Source organism: Esox lucius, chromosome 13 (genome assembly GCF_011004845.1).
Source record: "Esox lucius isolate fEsoLuc1 chromosome 13, fEsoLuc1.pri, whole genome shotgun sequence".
NCBI lineage: Eukaryota > Metazoa > Chordata > Actinopteri > Esociformes > Esocidae > Esox > Esox lucius.
In genome coordinates, this window is record NC_047581.1 from 15,540,770 (window position 1) to 15,566,414 (window position 25,645).

A 25,645-nucleotide genomic window follows, 5' to 3' on the forward strand; every position below is an offset into this window, starting at 1 on the left:
TCTTCAGATCACCCCACAGATGTTCAATTAGATTCAGGTCTGGGCTCTGTCTGGGCCCTTCCAAAACATTAATCTTCTTTTGGTGAAGCCATGCTTTTGTGGATTTGGATGTGTGCTTTGGGTCGTTGTCGTGCTGAAAGGTGAACTTCATCTTTAGCTTTCTACCGGACGCCTGAAGGTTTTGTGCCATAATTGCCTTGTATTTGGAACTGTTCATAATTCCCTCCACCCTGACTAAGGCCCTGGTTCCAGCTGAAGAAAAAGAGCCCCAAAGCATCATACTGCCACCACCATGCTTCACTGTGGGTATGGTGTTCTTTGGGTGATGTGCAGTGTTGTTTTTGCGCCAAACATACCTTTTGGAATGACGGCCAAAAAGTTCAACCTTGGTTTCATCAGACCATAACACATTTTCCCACGTGCTTTTGGAGGACTTGATCTTTGTTTTTGCAAACTTCAGCCGGCTTGGATGTTTTTCTTTGTAAGAAAAGGCTTCAGTCTTGCCACCCTACCCTATAGCCCATTCATATGAAGAATAAGGGAGATTGTTGTCACATGTAGCACACAGCCAGTACTTGCCAGAAATTCCTGCAGTTCCTTTAATGTTGCTGTAGGACTCTTGGAAGCCTCCCTGACCAGTTTTCTTCTCGTCTTTTCATCAATTTTGGAGGGACGTCCAATTCTTTGTAATGTCTCTGTTGTGCCATATTTTCTCCACTTGATGATGACTGTCTTCACTGTGTTCCATGGTACATCTAATGCTTTGGAAATTCTTTTGTACCCTTCTCCTGACTGATATCTTTAAACAATGAGATCCCTTTGATGCTTTGGAAGCTCTCTGCGGACCATGGCTTTTGCTCTGAGATGGAACTAAGAAAATGTCAGGGAAATCCTACTAGAACAGCTGAACTTTATTTGTGATTAATCGGAGTCACTTTAAATGCTGGCAGGTGTGTAATTACTTCTATTTAACACAAGTTTTAATGTGATTGGTTAATTCTGAACACAGCCACATCCCCAGTTATAAGAGGGTGTGCACACTTATGCAACCAGGTTATTGTAAGGTTTTTATTTTAAATTTTTCCCCCTTGAAGATTTCAGTTTGTTTTTCAATTGAATTGTTCATATTATAGGTTCTGACATGATTTATCTTTGTCTCATTCTTTCACATCACACAAACCTGGCATTTTAACAGGGGTGTGTAGAATTTTTTTATCCACTGTAGTTACTTACAATAAAGACACAAACATACACAAGGTAAGAAGAAAATGTAATAGGTACTGTCGTAAAGACAACTGCCTACTAAGCATATGTCACGACAATGGGGAGGGGCTGTTGCCATAAGCGGTAGTTCTAGAGGAGTTAACCACTACAGATGCATGCGTATTGTGGTGGCAGAAAACTGGGAATGCGTGGGCGGAATATTTTATTAGCCTAACAGTTACAGCAATAAATACTATTTCTAATAGTTCTAACATACATTAAACAATGAAGCTTATGTACTTTCATGTACGGGAGAGATTCTTGTAATATCCAGAGCAATTGGGGAATGACCTAAGTAATTACGTTTTACCATATTTCAGGTTTGAGGTATTTTGTTTGAAAACCCATTAAAATAAGTAATTAATATGATATGTTTCAATGGGCTGAATATACTATTTGAATGTCTGAATAGAGTTTATATTTCACACCACGCTCCTCTTTCGTTCAGCCATGGCATTCATGCATGCAATAAATGTATGCCTATGGTTGGGATTGGCGGTTGGTGCCGGTAGTCATGGTGTGCGCTGCTGCGCGCTTTGCGTGCGCAATGCATTTGTTTGTTGTTTGATTGCACCGTCATACACTGACCAGCCATAACATTATGACCACCTGCCTAATATTGTGTAGGTCCCCCTTTTGCCGCCAAAACAGCTCTGACCCGTCGAGACATGGGCCCCACTAGACCTCTGATGGTGTGCTGTGGTGTCTGGCACCAAGACGTTAGCAGCAGATCTTTTAAGTCCTGTAAGTTGCGAGGTGGGGCCTCCATGGATCAGACCTGTTTGTCCAGCACATCCCACAGATGTTCGATTGGATTGAGATTTGGGGAATTTGGAGGCCAAATTGGATTGGATTGAGGTGGTTTACCTCAATCCATTCCATTCATGGTCTGCAACAATGCTTAGGGAGGGGGTACGTGACAAAGTAACATCCACATGAATGGCAGGACCCAAGGTTTCCCAGCAGAACATTGCCTAAAGCATACTGCCTCTGCCGACATGCCTTCTTCCCATAGTGCATCCTGGTGCCATGTGTTCTCCAGGTAAATGACACACACGCACCTGGCCATCCACGTGATGTGAAAATGTGTTTCTTCAGACCAGGCCACTTTCTTCCATTGCTCCTTGCTCCTCACTCAGATCCTTACGCTTGCCCATTTTTCCTGCTTCTAACAGATCAACTTTGAGGACAGAATGTTCACTTGCTGCCATATATATCTCATCCACTGACAGATGCCATGATAACAAGATTATCAGTGTTATTCACTTCACCTGTCAGTGGTCATAATGTTATGTCTGATCAGTGTAAACAACAGCAGTGGAGCTGGAGAAGCACTTAAGATGTGTTCTCGACAAAGGAATGTTGTTGGCACAGAGTGACAGTTCTGCTCTTTGATGAAATTGGTACAATCTAGGAGAGAAACATGGAAACTGGTATCTAACCAATGCTATAGTGGAGGTAAACTTAATAAGAAACGTTAGTCAGTTTAACACAATCCTCAATGGAGTCTAGCAACTGCTGAAACATGTAACATTTAGTCTCACATTTGAGACTAAATAAATTGTATTAATCTACTGTGTTAAGAAGTTGTATTAGGTGTGCATTTGTTCAGCATTTTTGTAATTGTTTTTTTTTTTTTACATTTTATAATTTGCTTTTATCGTCTCCCAACATTCGGTATTGGCGATGACAAACATCACAATAGGTCGATCTCTACTTTTTAATGGACACACCAATCACACTAATCCTCATTTGTAGGGTGGTTTGGGCTAATACACCCCCCTAAGATCAATCTATTTACTGACACAAAAAATAAGTTTAGTATTATTTATTTTTTATGTCAAATATGGCTATGCTTAGGTTAATGGATTATAAAGTAAAATAAATGGCTACAGTTGATCGATTATTTTGTCAGTTGACTGATTATTTTTTATCAAATATATATTTTTAAGAAAGGGGCCTTTGTTCCAGCTATTGTGATAAGATGACCCCATGGGGTTAGTTGCCCCCCGGGGAATCTTATACCTATAGAAAATAAATTATGTCTGAGTTGTGTCTGACTTTATCACAGAGTTCAGATTAAATGCATCATCATCATTCTTCATCATTACACTTCAATCACATGCATAGGTGTGTCTAGGTTGATCAGGGGGTTATTGCCCATTCATTGACTGACGCCATTAGATTAGATGTGACTTTATTGACATTGAACAAGTTTCAAGTACAGTAAAAAAAAATGCAGTTAGCATCTAACCAGAAGTTGCAAGTGTAAGAAATGTAAGTGGGATGTATGAAATTGAAGGTGCAAGGTGGCATGTGCAACTGAAATGTAGGGATAACAGCAATGAGGTTCCAGAGGAAGACGTAGTAGTATAACAACTGAAATGTAGGGATAACAGCAATGAGGTTCCAGAGGAAGACGTAGTAGTATAACAACTGAAAAAGAATGCAAACAACAAGTACACAATTTCAGAATGATTTGGAATAGCCTACATGAAAATGTAGAAAAGTAATTTGTAGATTTTATTGATCAGAAACAGTAACATGAAATATGTCTGCTGAATTGATAATTGGTGATCGTTGGTATTTTGTTTTGTGAATAATAATTTTGCCTAATACATTTGTAGAATCTTATTCTTCAGTAAAATAAGCAGAGACATTTCAAATGATAGGATTTTAGGAAGTGTGAGCGATTTTGTCTTGTCTCCTAAAAAAAACAGTAACGGTGTAATAAGTTTGTTGAATTTGTGATTAGTAAAGAATGTCTGGTATTTAGTTTCCTGAATAATTATTTAGATTTACATTTGAGAATTAAATTTTTTGAATTAGCCTACACAAGAATGCTGAATCTCCTATTGGAAAACAGTAAGGTGTGATATGTTGTATTGTCAAGTAACATATATTGTTTGTATTATGTTTCAATAATAATCTAATTAAATTGTTGAATGGTCATGGAAATCTTCTATTTTCTTTGTACGTTCATTCAAATTCCACCAAGACTATCATTCATCTGGGAGTATCACACATTCATCCATTGATGTCATGCATTCAGTGAGAGGTAATTAGCACCTAGGTACTGTACCATTGGGTACCAGCGTTAAGTGCCATGGGCTATTGGCAATTAAGTCTCCATTCTCACCAAGCTGCTTGGCGATGGTCTTGTAGCCCATTCCAGCCTTGTGTAGGACAGCTCTTTGGTCTTGGCCATGGTGGAGAGTTTGGAATCTGATTGATTGACTGCTTCTGTGGACAGGTATTTTTATACAGGTAACAAGCTGAGATTAGGAGCACTCCCTTTAAGAGTGAGCTCCTAATCTCAGCTCCTACCTGTATAAAAGACACCTGGGAGCCAGCAATCTTTCTGATTGCAAAATCGATTTATAACATTTTTTACATGTGTTTTTCTGGATTTTTTTGTTGTTATTCTGTCTCTCACTGTTCAAATAAACCTACCATTAAAATTATAGACTAATAATTTATTTGTCAGTGGGCAAATGTACAAAATCAGCAGGGGATCAAATACTTTTTTCCCTCACTGTACAAGCAATTGCCATAATCAGGGTTTTCATTTTTAGTTTTGTTCAATAATATCAGCTCATTTCTGTTCATATGTAATTGCTATGGCAGATTATATTAAATTTAAGCTATGGCAGATGTTATTTATGGGATTTTTGTTATGTGGGTATTATAAAGTATTCAATGATGCATTGAAGAATTTTCCTGACTCATAATGCATATTCTCTATATGCATCTAGATTAAGCACATATCAAAATATTACACATCCAGCCCAAAATGGGGAGGTTTACCAAATATGACTAATCGTAATAGTCACAGACTTTTCTTAAATTTCAGCCACACCCCTTACAAAACAAATATTGCAGTCAGACTGCAATACACTGCACTATAAATTAAACTATTGTGTAGTACAGTGCAATTACTGTGTACAAAATAACATAGTCGTAAGGACCTGATCTCCAGCAAACTGGTGACACAATTATAGGTCCAGCGGGATATAACGCTGTTCCGTCTTACACTTCCTATCTCGGGACTAATTATTATACATGCACATAACATTCACAGACAGAACTAGCATTAATGTGTGCCACATTCTGTTGACCAGATAGGCGATTTGCTAAATAACTCAAAAAACATTTAAACTACCAGCAAATAAACACGCTTTATATCTCTGGCTCGAAGACCTTGAGTTGTTTTCAAACAGGCAGAAAGATGTCACACCCGTTTTTGGAGCAGTGCTGATACGCTGCCCTGACACATTTTCCCACCAGCCTCACTATGTATCTATATGACATGGTTGGGTGCACCTTTCATCTTGTCGCTGGAGGCTTTTTGCCAGCCAGTCTTCCTTTGCCTTTGGGTTTTTGAGTCATCACTTTATTTTCTGGAGTGGATCAGGGTAGGGTTCTGGGGTTGAGGTGGGAGGGGAGTGGAGGAGAATGTTGTCATTTGTCAGCTCGCTGAGGTGCACAGGTCAGGCGGGAGACTTTGTTTACAAGGCGCAGCTACTTGGCTCAGGCAGCAGGGATTGTGTTTATGAATGATGATGTCTGCAGTTCCTTGTAGCTCCAACTGTAAAATAATTTAATGAAGCTATTGTACACAAGAGGGCATTGGTAAACAACTTTTTATCACGTGTTGTGGACATTTTTGAACTTATGTATACTTGGTCCTATACATGTATAAATAAGTTACTTGTTAAAAGGTACTGAGTCCCCATGTTTGGATAAGAAAAGGAATGTAGGAGAGGGGGATCTGGTGTTTAGGGTCAATATTGACTGGTATCAGCAGATTATAGGGTTACTTGTAAATCTGCATATCTGTACAACCCATCAGAGTCTATCTATTGTTTGTCCAGATGATGCAAGACCTCTTAGGGGGGTGAAGAGGTTACCCATCTGGGGGAGGATAGCCTGCCCCTTGTGTGAAACCTAGGTAGTAATAAAACAAAGGGAATGTGTTCTGTTGAGTTAGGACAGCTGGGCAGCAACTTACCACACCCCTTTTTCCACTATAAGTACTGATGATAGTCATGTATTAAGTTAGAGACTCCTCGGATGATTATTTTGAAAGCGTTTGACGCGTCTCTCTATTTGCAAATAAACTGTTAATTATGCCAAGAGAATTTTGTCTCTGTTCTTCCTCAAAGAGTTCTGATCAATGAAATTGCCATCACATCTTTGCAGTGGTCGTATGTACAAGGCAGTAGCCAAATAAGGTAATATAGGGGAATAAGCCCCCTCAATAAGATCAATGTCTAATTTTTGATACTAAAAGGTCTATGCCATCCTTTATTAAATGTGTTCAGGTCAAACTATACATGTTTGGAAATTGCATTTTAATACACTTCTAATATTCCTAATTATAAAATCATATTAGGAATATATTAGGAATATGTTTTAGGTGTGCTAAAATGCTGTTTACAACCATATATTACAAATAAACTAAAGTGTGAAATAAGTGTGTCCATTTGAACACATTTAAGTATACTTAAATACTATTTTATAATTTTTTTGAGTACTAAAATTACGACTTATGTGGTTCTAAAACAATACACCTAAGTATTTATTTTTTTGGCTTGGGAAAGTAGGCTAGCTAGCATCTACATTATAGCTAGGAACAAATTATCAACCATAAAGGGATGAGATTAGTAGTTTATCTAGGGTGGCTTCTGTCACTTTGGTGATTTATGACTGGGTGTTCTCAACATGTTATTTGACAGGTGACTTCTCTTTCGGTGGGCGGGACTTCTGGTTTGGTGAGTGGGACTTCCTGTGTGATTTATGCTAGGGGTGTAACTCCCTGTATTATGTATGTTAGGGCGGAACCTCCGTTATGACATTTGCATGACCGGTTAATGTAATATGGTGTGGGTGTGTGGGTTGACAACACTCCCACAATTAAATTACAGCAGGGGTCGGCAAGTAAGTTTGGCATCGGACCAACTAAACATTTAAGCTAGCTGTATACACAAAATGGCACTATAAAAGAGTCTAAAGAGGAAAGTTGACAGCGAAAATAGAACAATCAAAGATGAATGGAAAGAGAACTATGCATTCATCCTACCTAGTTTTGTGAATGCAAAGCCAGTGTGTCTTATTTACTGAAGTTGTCGCTGTTTGCAAAGAGTATTGTCAAGCAAGCCACAATTGAATGCACTTCAGAACCTTTCAAAGTAAAAACTCAATTCAACTCCAAATAAAGCATTGTTGCAAAAATCATTCTTGCACTTTTATTTTGTAGGCTAAATCACTAAAGAGGAAGTGTTTATGAGAGTAAATGTTGCTGTCATGACTGAGATCTATTTCAGCACCAGCCGCTGTCAAAATGATCATGCAGGCCATCTTTTGCCCAGTTTTACAGTGTTCGATGCTTTAGAAGGGTTCAAGCTTGTTATATTCCAAGACAACTGATAGTTGTAATAACAGTAGTGAGATGTTTGATGTTTAACAATAGGCCTTAGGTTTCCAGCTTGTAAAATGTCCAGGCATTTCATGTTACGATAAGTGCTACAACAGCTGCATTTGTAACAAATGGTTTATAACCAGCAGAAGGTAACGTTTCATGTTTTACAATATTTGTGTAACATAGGGTGTAGAAGTATAGAATTTAATGTGAATACATTTATTTAATCTTCCTTTTTGTCTAAGATATAAAGAAGGGGTCAGACGTTTTGGACAATTTTGGAAAGATTCATCAGATTTTTTTAAATGGAAACAGGATTTAAGATCAGATATGCTCGTTGAATCTGTCAATAAAATACATTTTATAAAATTCTTTAATACAAACCATAGTTAATTTTAGGTGAGAAACATCCCTATTTTCAACAAAGGTTTGTAATCCACCATAGAACTAAGTATGTGTGGGTAATGTTGGTATGACATACCACCTTGGTAGAACAGACATTGTAGCTAGGTTGAATATAATCGCATTTGGAGTAAAGAAAATAGCTAAAAATAAAACTGATGACTTTGCTACATACATGTGTGTGGGCAATGGTGATTTGTGAATTCAAAATAGCTATTTTACATCAGCATGAACTTTTGACTTGCATTGTATGGAAAATAAGTTACACCATTTCTAAATACCAAAACAATTTATCCGCAATATCGATTTGATAGAATTGCTTGAAAATAAAACAAAGATTATATTTTGTTTCTCAGGTTTAGTGGCAGCTAAACAAATTTTAAAAACTTTTTGGGGAGACTGTGTTTTTTGAAATTAGGGAGAGGGGGTGTCTTACCTCATGTTAACCTACCTTAGACCAGCACAGCCTTGATAAAAATGTGTATCTTACAAAGCCAGCTGATTGATCAATTTGCACTGTGATTTTTTTAAATGACTGGTGGTTCATACGATTTATTCAAGTTGCTATGGGAAAGGCAGTCAGCCAGGCACTGTTCCCTTCCTAAATCAACAAAAGCTGACCTTGACAGCTGCTCCTCTACCTCAAGTTGTGTGTGTGTGTGTGTGTGTGTGTGTGTGTGTGTGTTGGGGGAAGCTGAATATGGGTGTGTTACTGTTTTTTACAACACTAATGCTCGACAACAAAGCATATGAAAATATTTCAACAATATACAATAAATAATTGAATCAGTGAACTCAACTAGAGTAAACAGAGGCTCTGAGCAGCACTACCACATGGAAAACAGAACAGCTAATAATTTATTGAGAGACTCACATGATTCATTGAATTGGGTACATCCAAGTACAGTCCTGCGGGAGGTCTAGGTCTTTTTGCCTGGACAACTGAGCAAGCATCACATTCCTCAATGCAAAGCTCTAAGTACATTCATTATCTCTCCAATGTCATGAAGGTATGTATACATGTCTCAGTACACAGAGACTCAAGGGGGAGAAATGGGTGGATGTAATAGCATGTGCTGCTGCTTTGTCTCTACGTGACAAGGCCAAAGCCACCACTGGGTGAAGAAAGAGTCACAGTGGTGTGTTAATTAGAGGCCCCTCCATCAATCATGCCATTGTGGCTGACAGTTGAATTCCTCCTAGGCCCGACTGGCTCTCCACGTCCTTCACAGTCCGCAGGCTGAGCACAGTGCTCAGTCCCAGCCAGCACCCAGCCCCAACATCAATCCCCCTCCACTCCTCTGATAGAGCCACGGTATTGGCCAAATCACATGGGAAGACAAAAGAGTGGAGGAAAAGGAACGAATCATTCATCGGGACAAGGTAGAAACCAAGACAAAGGAGGAGAGAACCAGATAAGAGGGAAAGATAGAGCGGGAGGAAGGGAGAGAGGTAGAGATTGATATTTAATCTGGTCTTTTCATTCACCACAGAGAATAAGATCAATAGAGGAATAGCAGGAGCAGCAGGGAATCATGTAGACACTACTTGAGCTAAATTAATAAAGGAATGAAGATTACCCATATCAGTAAACAGGCTTTCAGGAGAGAACTATTCAGCAGGCCTTGAAGACATGACAAATGGTGAATTTAAACCATTACCTATCTTCTCAAACAGTACACCATGTTTTGGCAATGAATTTATGGACAAAAAAGTCCCTTGAACTTGATTGTACTACTGCAGCCCTCCTGCATCACTGTTCATGTATTTGTATCCCTTTGGGTCTCTGCAGTTTGTTGTTGTGGCATTAATTTGCCCACTCAAAGGGCTGTGAAAAAACAAGAAATCTGTCACCGTAGATTTGAGATAAAAGACAGGAATTCAGTTCAGGGATAAATATTACACCATTCCAGCCGCTTTGAAGATGAGGATGTTCCAACAGTCTCACACTCAGATCACGCAAAAACATGCAAAAAGTAATGACAGCATTTGTACATCTTTGAAAGACTTCATTAGTGTGAAAATGCAAAACAGTTAATTCATTAGAGGGGATACAGTGAATTGGGAGACAGCATGAAGGTTGGAGCCAATGATTAACCCTGGTTGGGATTTTACATGTACAGTGGGTATAGAAAAGAATCACCCCCCTTTAAAATAATCACATTTTGTTGCTTTGCAGCCTGAAATGAAGACAGACACCGTTTTTGTGTCATTCAGCTGTATATACTCAGTGCAGTTTATAACATCCAAGTGAAAGATATAACACCAACATGTCAGATTTAAAAAAAAATAAATAAATAAACAATCACTGAGTTGGAAAAAGGATCACCCCCTTTTGTCAGTATTTTGTTGAACTACATTTTGCTTTAATTACAGCCTTTAGTCTGTTGGGATATGTCTCAACTAACTTTGCACATCTAGACGTTTGACCACTCTTCTTTGTAGAACTGCTCAAGTTCAGTTAAATTTGATGGTGATGGTTTGTGGACTGCTGTCTTCAAGTCAGTTTTGCTGTCATGTTGGAAGGTACATTTTCTTCCCATTGACAACTTTCTGGCAGAGAACAGCAGATTTTCCTCAAGAATTTGAAAGTATTTTGCCCCATCCATTTGTCCTTCTATCCTGACAAGAGCTCCAGTCCCTGCTGCAGAGAAACAACCCCATAACATGATATTACCACCTCCATGCTTTACTGTAGGAATGGTGTTATTTGGATGGTGATCTGTATTGGATTTTCGCCAGACATATCGTTTGGCATTGAGGCCAAATAATTCAATTTTAGTCTCATAACACCTTTTTCCACGCGGCCTTAGAAACTTCAAGGTGCGTTTTGGCAAAGCTCAGTCGTTTTTTTTTCTTGCAACCCTCCCAGACAAGCCACATTTGTGGAGAATTTGTGATATTGTTGTCACATGCACACAATGACCACTCTTTGTCATGAATTCCTGCAACTGCTTCAGAGTTGCTGTAGGCCTCTTGGTAGCCTCTCTGACCAGTTTCCTCCCGGCTCTTTCATCCAGTTTGGAGCGACGTCCTGACCCAGGGAGGGTCTGTGTTGTACCAAATACCTTCCACTTCTTAATAATAGACTACACTGTGCTTCTAGGCACTGATAAAGCCTTTGAACTTTTTTTGTGTCCATCTCCTGACTTGTGCCTGTCCGCAACTTTATCCCAGAGATCTTTTGACAATGCCTTGCCACCCAACTCAGTGATTCTGTTTTAAATTTTTTTTTTTTTTTTGACAAGTTGGTATTATATCTTTCACTTGGATGTTATAAGTTGAAAATACAGCTGAAAAAAACAAAAATTGTTTTGTCCGTTTTCATTTCAGGCTGTGTGATGGTAATTCCATGTATCGACACTCGGAGTAAGGGACACAGAGACAAAGTTCTCTTTTCCATAACAGCTGCAAAGCAACAAAATGTGACTATTTTAAAAGGGGGTGATTCTTTTCTATAACCACTGAACATGGAGGCCCAAGCACATTAAATGTTGACCACAGGCTCTTCACCAGAGAATTTAAATGAAGACTTAAAGGACTCTATTTGAACAAACTAGAGACGGTGGGAAATCTTAATGCACGTTCCAGCGCTATAGGTTTGAGGGTGGGTCAGAACCAACCACACCTCTCAGCGATTACTTTCGCAAGGAACAAACCATGATTATGTTCAGTATGAACATAAATCAGTGCAATTACATTCATAATGACGTTGCACCTTAAAGTTTCACAAATATGTTAGTCTTTAAAGTAGTCAATTCCAAAAGGAAAAACATCTTGTTGTGAATAATATTCAGGGCTACAGTTAATTCATGTTTAAGTTTAGGCATCACAGTACTGGCATTAGGGTTCGGTTGTAGGTTAAGGTTACAAAGACACAAAAACGTCTGTCTAAACAGCACCATTCCCCAAAAACAAATATCTTCACGCTGGAATCAAACTCACAAAAAACGCCTGCCCACCATCCCCAACCACAACGCCCTAGCAAACAGCTACTATTTTATTATGAATACTTTCATAACAGCCCCTAGCAGCCAGGTTCCAACAGTAAATAGCACTTCTTATATGTTGAAATGTTATCGCGAAGACCAGTAGCACTGGGATGTATTCATACTGAATGTAATTAAGATGAAATGTACATACTGAACATAACTGCGTTTTCTAAAATAGTTACACGTGCACATAATAACTGAGATGTTGTGTTGGTCAACCGTTCTTGCAATTTTCTTGAGGTATTTTTTCAGTGTTCACCCCTCTTTGTCAATATTTGGTAGAGGCACCTTTTGCAGCGATTACATCCATGTGTCCATTTGAATTAGTTTCTATCAGCTTTAGACATTTGGACACAATTATGTTTTCCCATTGTTGTGTTTATAATTGTTAATGCTCCGTCAAGTTGGATGGGGCATTTGGTGCACAGCTAATTTCGACCCTTCCATAAATTCTCAATGGGATGGGGGACTGGGCTTTGAGCGGGCCACTCCAGGATATTCACAGACTCCAGCACTGTCTTTGTGCTTTGGGCCGTTAAAGTGCTGAAAGCTGATTCTTCATCCCAGTCTGTGGTCCTACAGTATGTGCTCTGGATCAAGTTTTCCTCAAGGATGTCTCTGTATTTTGCTCTGCTCTTCCTTCCCCTTAATCATGATCAGTCTCCAAGTCCCTGCTACTAAGAAGCTTCACAGTAGGGATAGTGTACTCGGGATGATGTGCAGTGTTAGGCTTGCACCAAACATAGTGCTTAAAGCTCTATTTTAGACCACAGAATTTCTTCCACTTGGTCTCAGTTTCCCACATGCCTTAGAAACTAGTCAAGATGGGGGTCGTAAGAACATCTTTCACCCGGGCCTGGCATCATCACGTCACGCCAGTGGTTGTACCACAATAAAATGTAAAACACTTTTGAGAGGAACTGTAAAAAACTGCAGTAAGTCAGAACATGTATAAAATGTGGGGGGGGGGGGTTTATAGAATTTTTTATGTGAGAGAACCATTTAGAGGGCATTGCATTTACGCCACTTGAAAGCCCATTAATCTAAATGCAATTTAATATTAATTTAAGGACACACTAACATACCATTATTTGATCAAATTCCAACCTGTAATCTGTAACCATAAGACAATAAAGCATATCTGTAATAATGCATGTTATCTTCATACATATTGTGGGATGACACTGTTTTGAATTGTCAGTTGGCTTATAGAGCTCTATAATTTCCAAAATAAACATTACATTATGAAAACCTATTTGATGTTTTAATTTGAGTAGAAAGAGTTTGAGTGGACATGTCCTTAAAATCTTTATCAAGAATAGATTTATGTTAAAGGAAAGGTTTGATATTTTTGACGATGGGGCCTTTTTTCAGATTATCTAGCATAATCCTTGACTGTAGAGACATTTTTCTGGAATTATTACAGGTTTTTTGATTTAAAGGAAGCCTCTCTCGGGCTACAATGGAAGTGAACGGTGCAACCAATATAGTGTTTTAAAATATATTATATATTTGGTTTTCCAAAACGGGAAGGCCATGGTATATTGATATAGGTCCCCGTATGTTCTCTGAAAACAATTCGAGCTAAAACGAGCATTGTTTCAATCGTTATCGCTGTTTATTCTTTCTAGAAAATGCATAAACAGCTGCTGTGCTGATTAATCTGTCTGTAAGGAGGCTGTATCTGGAACCATCTTAGTTTATACAACTGTAGCTCACATTAGCTAGTATTAACTACTAGCTCTAACAAAAATGCCAACTAGTTCTATTAGCTGGTGATAAACTGATGCAAATCTGTCTGCGAAGAGGAATTATCCAGAAACCGGCTTTGTTTACAAAACTGTAGTTCATGTTAGGAGTGGGATTTATTGCTACTAGTGCTCTCAAATGATTAAAATAATTAATTGCGATTTGAACACACTCTAAAATTGCAATTAATCGCAATTAACTACAGAAGATTATGTGATTAATCGCAATTTTAGAGTGTTCAAATGTTGCCCTTAATACACACTTTTCTGTTCAAAAAGCAGTGCATTATGGTAGACATCATTTGTTTTATTGCAAACTATGGACAGTGCTTGACTTGAAATTAAATAAATGCAAGATGTCAATTACCTTAATATAGTTTAATATACATACAATGTCAGTCCATAACTTACCACAATAACTGTCTGCAACTAAATGTAGCCCATGTAAATAGAATCGCATATGTTTTTCTTGATTAACGCACCATGGACAATATCTGCTACATTAGGCTACTGTATAAAACACATAATCAGCCCCTCTTATCTGGACAGCTACATGGTGTGCAGGCATTTAACCCACTGAATCACACCTAAGCTGGTCAAGGTATTGTCCTTTGATGTTTAGTCTGAAATGTGGTTAGAATGGGGTTCAGGTGAATGCCTGTAAACATCTGAAAGATGTTAGCCACAACCAAATACTTCATAAAGTATCTCTAATACATTTTTCCCAAATTCAACCAAATGCATAAGGTAGGCTACTTTAACAGGCAATGGCATAAGGTAGTCATGGTGGCTAGAGTTGTTATATACAAACATTAAATCTGGGTACATCTGGAATTCATGCAGAATACAGTTGTTTGCTAATTTCACTATGAGAATATGCTTTGGTGGACATTAATGCCTAGCTCAGATTAGCAAAAACATTAAATAATTGACAACTTACCATGCTACAAGCATTGTTAGTAGGTGGATTCATGAAGCAGAGCTGGGGATGGCTAGCATTCCTGTTTGAAGTGTTTTTGTAGTGAGACTGGGGATATTCCCATTTCCTCACATCCATTGAACAAACTCATGTGTAGCATACTAACGCATTTTTAGGCTGTTGTTGTTAAACTAGTGCCGAGTAAACACAATTCACGACATGAATGCAAACTTTCCAATTATATATTGGAAAAAAATGCCTGTGAAGCGCACAGGTCAAGTCAACCGCCAATAAAGTTAATGTTAAACAATAAATGTGTGATAGTAGCACGATCCTGTCAACTCCCACTAAAGTCAATTTCTTACTGAATGGCGCCGAGGTAAAAAAAAAAATGTTGCGTTAACGGCGAAAAGAAAATTAACGGTGTTAAGTATTTTAAATTAATCGTACGCATTAACGCGTTAACTTTGACAGCCCTAATGCCAGTCGAGAACCTTGATGTGTTTGTAGATGAGGCTGAATCGGCTCCAGCGTGTGCAACAGATGGCATTGACATTCAAGCTAGCTCTTATCAACCGGACAATTATGGAATACCTTCCACGTCCCCAAAGAAACTGGAAAAAGAGGCAGAGGCCGGAGGGACCAAACAGACAAAAACAAATTCTGTAAGTCGGCATGTAATAGCTGTTTGGATAATTCTGTCGTAAGTCCCGTTCTGCAGGAATAGTATGGGGAGGTACTGAAATGATTACTATATGGAGCACTGGCACTATTTTGATAATGTTGGGAATGGGCATGTCAGTTATTTTCCCTGACTGATAATATTCCAGAATGACGGCCTGTATTTTAAACAATTAGGTAGATTTTATTTTATTAACACAATAAAGGGACTGCACATTTTAGAAACATTTTGATAAATGTCCGTAAATTGTCCTTGTTGAGTTAGTAAACTCCAATGAGGTCAACAATGTGGCTGTTAGCTCGAGTGCGGAGGTTTACAGATGGTGTGAGGTAGTGCATTGTTTAAAAAAACCAAAATTGGTTTCACGTGTAACATACAATACAATGCTCATTCTAGCTACATTTTTGTGGCCTTCCCATTTTGAAAAACCAAATGTATCATATATTTTCAAATGCTATTTGGTTGCCCCGTTCAGTTCCATTTTAGTGTAGAGAGAGACTGCAGGAAATATCTAAAAAAACTCAAAACATAAATAATTTATGAAAACAAATTCTAGATAATCTGTAAAAAGGCCCTAAATTAAAAAATAGGGAACCTTTCCTTTAAGGTGTAGAAATTATGCTGGTGTAATGTGCTAACTCAATTGTTTACTTTTGTGTTTGCTCAGCTGTTTATTGTTGATTTCCATGCTGTCCATACTACCAAGGTTGATTATTGATGTCAAGTTGATGTGACAGGTTAAGTTAAATTTGAAGTAACTCCAATAAAATAAAATCTTCAATCCTCTTTCCCCACCCAAAATAAAACACATTCCCAATTTATTACAGTTGATAATAAGAAATTCCCCTATTCAAGAGAAAAGTAAATTTTGTCCTCACTGAGTGTTTCCTCAAGCTCTGAGATGGGTTAATTAGACCGTATATGGCTTTTTTATAAGCTTCCACTAATTTAATTTACTGAGTTGAGAGGAACTGTCACATTAATATGTAGTCTAATCATTCATTATTCACTGTAATCACACATTAATACAGTAAGCATCATGTTACTGTGGGGAAACACTATTTTCTGGTGAAATAAGTGTTAACAGCTTCATCCTTTATCCAAAACTAGCTCTTCAGTTACCAAGTTTAATGGTTTGGCCTAATATGCAGTTGAGTTTACAGTAATTGAAGTATGATTGGCAAAATTCTTGGAACAGAACAGGAGCAAATTACTTCCAGTTGCCAAATGATTGAATAGAAATATATTTCATGGAAATGTATCATTTGTAAAATTATTTAATTACTGTTCATTATTATAGCTAAATACATCTCACACACAATATTAATATACAACCAGGATTTATACTGTGTAGCTTATTAAGACAACCTGGAAAAGCGCTAATCTTTATTCAGTCCCCGAAAATAGTGGGCAGCAAATAGAAATTCATCTTGGCATGTGTAATATAATTCAATGTGGTTGGTGGATTAAAGCGGACACACACAACATTTTTGGATATTCTTTAAATGATAGATATGAAAATACAATATACAGCAACAATACAGTGGCTTGTAGGAGGAGTGTTTAGTATATACAGTACATAGCCATGTCTTCTGGTAAAGATGAGCATGAAGCTAAACTTTGTGCCATTATGTCAAACCACATGCAGGATGTTCTGTCAGCTAATTCTGGTTTATCCTGGGAGGTCAGACATTTATCCACCCCAAAAAAGACAGGATGTGGAGTAGGAAATTAATATAAAATATGCTACAAAACTTCCAACAACTTTCTAGGAGTACTTTATATACATCTTGAATGTTCATTCATATTACATTCTTAAATCTACATCATCATCATCATCATCATCAGCGTACATTTAATAATTTTGTCAGTAATGCAGAGCAAGTCATGGTTTAAGTCTACCTAAAAAAATAATCACAATGAAATAATAATAAAAAGGTAGGAAGAGATAAACAGCATAGAGAAATTATCAAAAAATAAACAGACATCCTCATTTGTTGACATATTTCTTTTCAAGTTAATAATTTTCCATTGGTCCTTTATGGTACCATTACTACTTTTGCCCTCAAGTTCATTCCCACTTTGGCAGTTCCATGTGATTCACAAAAATTTTGCTTCTAGTTTACAGCCTCTGACTGTAGCAATAGGTGCTGTCCAGGCCCACTTCACTGTGAAAGGCATAAGGGTGAGTTCGCTATAAGTGCAGTGAGCACACAGACTACACCACCTCTTTTAAAGCACTGTCATTTAACCTCTCCATGTAGTTCTGGAGCTCCTTGGAGTCGCCAAGCTCTACATCTTGGCACACCCACTTAATGTTCTGGCTATGACCCACGCTCAACGTGCTAACACTGGGACAGCCGTCATCTGGTGGAATGGTGGTGAACGTGGTGAACTTCACCCGCTTCCTCTTTGTGGTCGGCGAATCTCCTTTGCTGTCCTTGGCTGTGGCTGTGCCTGTGCACCCCCCTGCATTTGCTCCGCGGTGCACCTGGCCCTGCACATTCTTCTGGGCCAAGCACCCGTTGAGCAGGTGGCTGCCCTCTTCCAGCCCTGCGGTGCAGTCCACCATGGAGGTGAGCTCGTCCTGCTGGGGAGACAAGCTGACCTGACTCTCCAGCAGCTCCGCCTCATTCCCCAGCCACACCCAGTCATGGGCATGGTTCAAGCTCTCCTGACCCTCAACGGATAGCTCCTTGTGGCGGTACTTGAGGGTGTAGGAAATGCAGTTGATCAGAAAGACCAGGATGGCAAGGCAGAAGACCCCCAGCAGGGCGTACATGCCAATCTCCAGGTCAGTGAGTCCCCGGGCCGTCTGGATCAAATCATCCTCTATGTTGCGACTGCGAGGGAGGTCAACCTGGGCGGGGAAGTCGGAAAAGTCTGGCATGTTCTGGAACCCGTCGTCCGAAAGCTTGTTTCCATTGGGCCTCCTGATGATGGCGCTCTTGGTGGTGGTGGTGAACCTCCTCATGACGGAATCCTCCATGTCAGCGATGGAGCTACCATAGTAGTGTGTGTCCAGACCAGTTCTGTCCTGAGAGGGGGACTGCTGCCTGTGGTCGACGGCCCTGTTTTCAAGCTCCTCGGCCTCCGCCCCATAGTCACTGCCTCTGGAGGTGCCGCTGTCGCTCTGGCCAAACTTCACCCTGACGTTGCAGTTTCCCGCAGCCAGCACGCTGCGCCGCTTGAACTTCTGACAGAGCTCACAGACGGTCATCTCCACCCGTACCAGAAGGCCTTGGCCCTCAGCCTCAATCACGATCACAGGCCACTTCCAGGAGGGGGCCTGCTGGACAGTCACCACCTCCTCATCCAGGGATGTGGCCGTCAGGATAAAGTGCTCTGGGTTATACAGGTCCAGAGGAGCCATGGAGCCATCGCTGAACTGCAGCCACGCACTGATCAGAGCCTCCTGGGTACACACACAATGAACCAAACACAAACATGGATGTTTCTAATGAGCAAAGGAAATAAAAGTTATCTTCTAAAAGTAACAACAAACAAAGTACAGATGAATACTTAAATAATATTACTTCCAAATCCATTTATCCATTAGTTCTAGAATATGAAACAAAGCCTATTTCAGCAATTTGCTTTTGCTGTTATTTCATTAGTCAAGCTAATCTTATACAGCACCCTACAGCATAATTTTGAAATGGCAAAAGGAAACATTAAACCATGTCCAAAGCTACATTTTGCCAGAAAACTAAGTACTTCAAAAATACAAAGGGTCAGAATGTAAAAAGGAAACTATTTTTGATACTACTTTTAAAGATGTAGGCCTACAGCACTGTAATCCATTAAATGCCATATACACTACAGTAGTGGAAATGGCGAGGCAGAAAATGAGAAGCGCATTAAGACCCATTCAGCTGCTGTGCTCAGCACACAGATCGGAAGATAGCAAAGAGACATTAAAGACAGTTCATGCAAATTGGGATTTGCCACATGCAAGAATCTTAAGACCCTTTCTAGCCGTGAATCTGCAATTTGCTCAATAAAATTGGCAACAGGACAAATCCCTGGGAACAATGATGGAGATCCCCTTAGGGGGCAGCCTTTGCTCTCCAATTACAGATCCTCAAGGGGAATTACTGGCCGCTTATCTCTGCATGGACATCTTCCCTACAGAGTTTGGGATGATAAAACTAGCCTCCATCCCTTACTTGAGAGAGGACCAGAAATATAGGAAAATGATACTGGAGAAACTGACAGATTGGATCCAAGAGATCCCGAGAAAGAGAGGGATGAAGGAAGAGAGGTGTCAGACGATCGCTCAGCTCAGCCAGCCAAAATGACAATATGTTACCTCAGCGAAGCATGTTGCTTTTACGTGCTCTGACAGTAGGCTCATCTATCTCACGCATGTATTTACACACACACTGTAGACTTCAAATAAGATGTAAACTCCCCCGCTACCCTCTCTCACTTAAAACAGCCGGCTAATCCAGTAGTACAGTAGTTTCCCAAGAGGATACGTACAGGATGTTGAACCGACCTGTTTTGGGCTCTGTAGCACTTCCTGGGTAGTTGCCGTGGCGAGGATAGCACGGTTGCTTCCTGGGCTGAGTTTCAGGGACAGAGCCAGGCCGGTGACCAGCTGCACCCCCAGTTCTGTGATGGTCACTTTGTCATCCACTACAGTGACCGTCTTCTCCGCCAGGATGGAGTCAGAAAGGGGGGACAGCACCTGACCAGGCACACAGAGTTGAGTTGAGTCCATTGGGATCCAGGTTATGGGAGAGACATAAATATACATAAGAGATAAAAAATTCTCGAAAAAGAATTTCCTGTAACATCATCCAGCCTGAACTATATAGAGGGGATGTAAGGTGAGTCAATCTTTCAAAACATTGCATTAAATACACTGTATTGACAGATGTGTATTACACCTCATGTGAGATCCATCCGCTCGCGGCTGAGTGTACGTACACGGTTTACATTATCTAAATGGGGAGTCTGATGTAATTCAATTATTTTAGGATGCTCTGTAAATCCCGCAGTAATTCTAAGCTCTGACCTTGATGTCAACATTATACAACATAACTGGCTTCCATTTAAATTGATGATTGTAAAGATTTAGTTATTTGTCAGTACTTCAGGAGACCTTGACAAGCCCTTCCACATCTCCCAATCAGGTGTCATGTATTAATCTGGAGAGATAATCACCTGCATACACAAGCAACAATCAATAGGTAATGTCTGCTGTAAAATTACCTTCCCTGGTAATCTAATTGGAGCAAATCGGTTTTCATTAACTCATTTAGAAAACAAATGAGAGCTTTCCCTGAATACTCATTCACTGAGACCCCTTTCCAGCTCTCAGACAGACAGGTATTCACAGTTTTGGCCGGTCTTGACTGGTGTTGTTTTCCACTGTTGGGTGTTTTTTTTTCCTCTGCGCCCAGCCAATTGGTACGCAGGAGTCAGGCTGGCTATGGATGAGTTTGGAGGTGAGGGCACCCGCAGCCAGATGGATGAGTCCACGCTGTCAGGCTGCGGATCACTCTCATACAGATCATTACCTGTCTGCTATCTATCCAGTTAGCCAGCGGAGTCTGACAAATGAAGGGGCTCTGCTGGTGAGAGATCAATTGCTTCCTTTCCGCACCAGGGTGAGGCCCCATTTAGTGTCACTGCACCTTAGAACTAGTGACATTGGACCAGTGAAATTGACCTGCCTGGTTGATTGCACACACGGGGATAAGGAAAGTGTGAATAAAACTCAGATGTAGATGTTATCTTCACTCCACAATTGCAAATGGCAATGTTTTGACTGACTTAAAGGTATAGTTTACATTTTCCCAAAAGACACCCTTTAGTTACTTAATCAGTAAACAGTGGTGCAAACATTAAATAGGAGTTTCACTCAAACAATATAGAGATACAATTTATTACATACAGTGCTCATATGACTGCTTTGTGGACAAAATCACAAACTATGCCAGTATTATATTTTTAGGCTTATTTTGGAAACAGACAGGGATGTTTTACTGTTACTTTTTCAGTTCCCCCTCTCCTTACTATTCTAACTTGCTGGCTCTGTTGATGTTTGCTCTGTGGTGGTACAGAAACTTGGTCATACATGCACAGATATACCTGGATGGTAGTCATCCCCATGTCTAATCCTGCTAGTATGCGTCCATCCTGTAGCTGTGCTATCTGAGGGTCCTCCACCTTCAGGAAGTCCCACACCAGCCCAGTGATGTCCACCTGCCAATCACTGCCTAGCATGTAGGTCAGCTGACCACGTGAGTCAGCAGATTCGGCCACAAAATGTGTCAACACTCGGACCATGGCATTCTGGTACTGTAAGGTGCAGCTCCTCCCTCTCCGGTCTTCATCATCCTCATCATCACTGTCCCGTGCAGACCTGCCATTACAAACAAACCTAGTCATATAATATGAAATCCTACAATGCACTGGACACGTTTAAATGAAGACTTAAAGTTGAAATTAACATCTCTAAAAAACACCTACTGATCCTCCAATATTACCTATTTAATGATTATGGTACAAGTTATTTTGGAGAGGCATAGTTAGCGCATGCATAAAGTGTGCTATTCTAACTGTCAAATTTTTTCTGTCACGGACTGACAATACAGTCGTGTATAGTAATGTCAGGCTTAAAAAAAGCCAGTAAGGAGTCACGTCTGATGACAATGTTAAAACCAAAGCACATTTGTCGTAATTTATTCAAGCCACTAATCATATGTTTTGTACTTTACATCAGATTTAGTTTAGATTTACCCTCTACCTTCACCATGGTCAGTTTCCAGAGTTTGAGCACATGTAAAACAATACCTTGGAGCTCACTTCAATCAAACTCACTTTTCAGCATGTAGGGAGTAGTAGTTTTCCATAAAAAAAACGATAAAGCGTGTATCTGTTGTCTATTATAATGCTGGCTTGACACAGTAACAGAGTTGGATCAGTTGGTCTGCACAGTTTATTATTTTTTTTATTGCAACCAAGGTCAATTTAGCTCTAAGCTCTATGTAAGCTCCCTTTAGTAGTGTGTTAAGAAATCCAGCAGTAGCCTGCAGATAATATGCATGTCCCACGTCTCTGTTGCAATCCCCTCACCATATTCACAATCTGTTTATTACGTTATATAACTGACAAGATCATTTTGGAGAATGACAACAAGCTTTCATGGCAGTCTGGTAAAAAAAATATGCATGAATTCTTCAGTTAAGTTATTTAAGTTAACTAAGCAATATTTCTGACTTCCAAATTCACTTCAGACCAGTGTTTGAGTCCAGGCCATACAGGCCATATTTGCTCCATGCTTGCACCAGGCATAATGTCCCAGCAAAAACAACAGGGGTTAACAAATGTGATCCAAGTCTGTTGTTTATTTTTAACTAACATTAATATCTGGAGTTATTCCAAAAGTAATGTGTAAGGAAAAAACGTTGCTGCAGTGTTGAAGAATTGTGGTGAAACTCGTGACTTGGCAAACTATTACCCTACTACTAAATTGTCCTGCCTAGCAACAATTCTGTAGTCTTTGGTAAATACACAGTTGCATTCCTTTTTGTTTTTGCTCAAAACCCAATTCTGAACTATCAAACTGGTTTTAGACCTGGGCACAGTATTATAACTGCTAATACATTGGTTGCAAATTATACTGCCAACGCACTGGATGAAAAATCTAATTGTATGACTTTACCTGTAAAATGCTTTTGATACGGTTGATCAATCCATTTTGATTAAGAAATGTAACTTGAATAAATAATAGGCAAGTTTCATTTATGTTAATGTTTTGATTTGTTGAATCATCGAAATCTGTGCCCTTTTTGTTTTAAATATTTGTATGAAATACAGTGGGGAGAACAAGTATTTGATACACTGCCGATTTTGCAGGTTTTCCCACTTACAAAGCATGTAGATGCAATATGGACTTTCAGCTCCCTCCAAAGATTTTCTATTGGCTAGGCCACTCCAGGACCTTAAGATGCTTCTTAAGGAGCCACTCCTTAGTTGCCCTGGCTGTGTGTTCCGGGTCGTTGTCATGCTGGAAGACCCCGTGATCTTCAGTACTCTTACTGAGGGAAGGAGGTTGTTGGCCAAGATCTCGCGATACATGGCCCCATCCATCCTCCCCTCAATACGATGCAGTCGTCCTGTCCCCTTTGCAGAAAAGCATCCCCAAAGAATGATGTTTCCACCGCCATGCTTCATGGTTGGGATGGTGTTCTTGAGGTTGTACTCATCCTTCTTCTTCCTCCAAACACGGCGAGTGGAGTTTAGACCAAAAAGCTCTATTTTTGTCATTAGATCACATGACCTTTTCTCATGATCAGATCCCTCACCTTCCTCATGATCATTGATGCTCCACGAAGTGAGATTTTGCATGGAGCCCCAGACCGAGGGGGCATCTTGAACCTCTTCCATTTTCTAAAAATTGCGCCAACAGTTGTTGCCCATCCCAGCCTTGTGTAGGTCTACAATTCTATCCCTGATGTCCTTACACAGCTCTCTGGTTTTGGCCATTGTGGAGAGGTTGGAGTCTGTTTGATTGAGTGTGTGGACAGGTGTCTTTTATACAGGTAACGAGTTGAAACAGGTGCAGTTAATACAGGTAATGAGTGGGGAACAGGAGGGCTTCTAAAAGAAAAACTAACAGGTCTGTAAGAGCCGGAATTCTTACTGTTTGGTAGGTGATCAAATACTTATGTCATGCAAATTAATTATTTAAAAATCATACAATGTGATTTTCTGGATTTTTGTATATGTTCCCACTGTTGTACCATAGTCTTTTATTATTTGAATTGTGTGGTGTCTATAAAATACAATTGTTTATTTGAATGGATATGATATGCTGTTGGAACTATTAAGGGCTTGAGCCCATTATTTCCACATTTAGCAAGACAGACAAAGTGAGAAAGACAAAAGACAGAGAAAGGTTAGTTCCAGAGCATCAAGAGGAAGCCATACCAAAGAACACATTTAACAAGATGTCAGAAACGCACCCAGGCAAAATTGAAAAAGACACCTCATGTTAAATCATGAGGATTGAGAAACATGAGATTGATCAGAGATGCCAGTATAGAAACCTCCCCCTTTTGGATGCCGAATTTGGTCAGCCACCACTTCAATGCACCAAAGAAAGCAGTTATCTTTCAAATTTTACTTAGATCAGGAAAGAAGTTTATGGGCAAACTGCTCTGAGCAGTCTTCAAGTGACGGAGTGGACTGGGGACTAGCTCACGCAGCTCTGAGCTGTCTTCAATATATGAGACAATAACCCATAGTAAGTGCACTTGAGGTTGCATTGATCACAATTATATATTTTTTTTATTCCTCCATGGAGAAAATCAACGAGGATGTACGGTTTTGCCCAGCTAAGCCTTGATTATCAGCCAGAAGAAAATAACATGGCCTAATATAACTTAAGAAACCTAGGCCTTCTCATTAGACACACACCAACATATGTGTTAAGGGCAACATAACAATGTGATCTTTCATCTGGAAAACACGGACGGGCATTCAAGGGTTGAAATACTCCATCTTATCGACCAACCGCCACCAAGATGCATTTGAATCTATTACCACAAACTTGCTTAACCCAGAAGGCTTCCAAATCATGCTGCCTGACGAAGCTGCTACACAAAGGGACTAATAAAGTACCTTAAGTATTGATGTTTTCATTCCCACATTGATGGCATGTGATTATTCTCAGGATTTAGTATTAAGGGACAATTATAAAGTTAGTCTTTCATAAAAGACTTAGATCAATACATTCTTTTAGTTATTAAATATATTTGAGTGTGTCTGAGGTTACTACAAATTTGCTCAAACCATCCATTTGAGACTTCTAGTCTAACAATATATTTAAAAAAAAAGAATCAATAGAATTATGAACAAATCCCTATTGTGGTTTTACACAATGAAAAACTCCCATAAAGGTTTTAGGGGGTATTCTGTCTTTCTGTTAAAGTCAGGCACACCTATCTATTGTTTTTGTGTGAAATTGAGCATGCTGAACATTTTAATGTGGTTTCTCTTCATTCCATTTTGCCCTTTAATGCAGCATTGTTGGAGACTCACTAGAAGGGGCCACTGGATTGTCAAATTAGCCCCTACATCCTTAAAGGTTTCCACTCCACTTGGGCAAATTGTGAAGCCATGTGTCAATGCACAAATGAGGGTATGGGGAAGATAATCAAGAGGACTACATAATGTAATGAGCCCTCTCATCCACTGAGA

The 25,645-nt window shown here is 39.6% G+C and overlaps 1 protein-coding gene and 1 long non-coding RNA gene across 4 annotated transcripts in view; both read right to left on the bottom strand.

Annotated features, from left to right (window-relative positions):
• Positions 1-3,443: 3,443 nt before the first annotated feature.
• Positions 3,444-15,443, bottom strand: LOC117595421. The gene is made up of 2 exons (XR_004576680.1): positions 14,767-15,443; positions 3,444-3,642 (listed from the first exon to the last, which is right to left on the bottom strand). It is a non-coding gene; the product is annotated as an uncharacterized LOC117595421 (long non-coding RNA).
• Positions 15,444-16,837: 1,394 nt separating this feature from the next.
• The window catches only part of si:dkeyp-14d3.1 (transmembrane protein 132C), a 170,423-nt gene continuing 161,615 nt past the window's right edge, over positions 16,838-25,645 (bottom strand). For 2 of the 3 annotated variants that reach the window (XM_010895713.3, XM_020052674.2), the window contains 3 exons: positions 21,530-21,803; positions 19,929-20,120; positions 16,841-18,842 (listed from right to left, as the gene is read on the bottom strand). In XM_010895713.3, coding sequence (XP_010894015.1) covers positions 17,646-18,842; positions 19,929-20,120; positions 21,530-21,803 — 1,663 coding nt within the window. In that variant the 3' untranslated portion in view covers positions 16,841-17,645. Of the gene's footprint in view, positions 18,843-19,928; positions 20,121-21,529; positions 21,804-25,645 lie in introns of all 3 variants that reach the window. The other variant, XM_020052672.2, reaches the window with a different exon arrangement.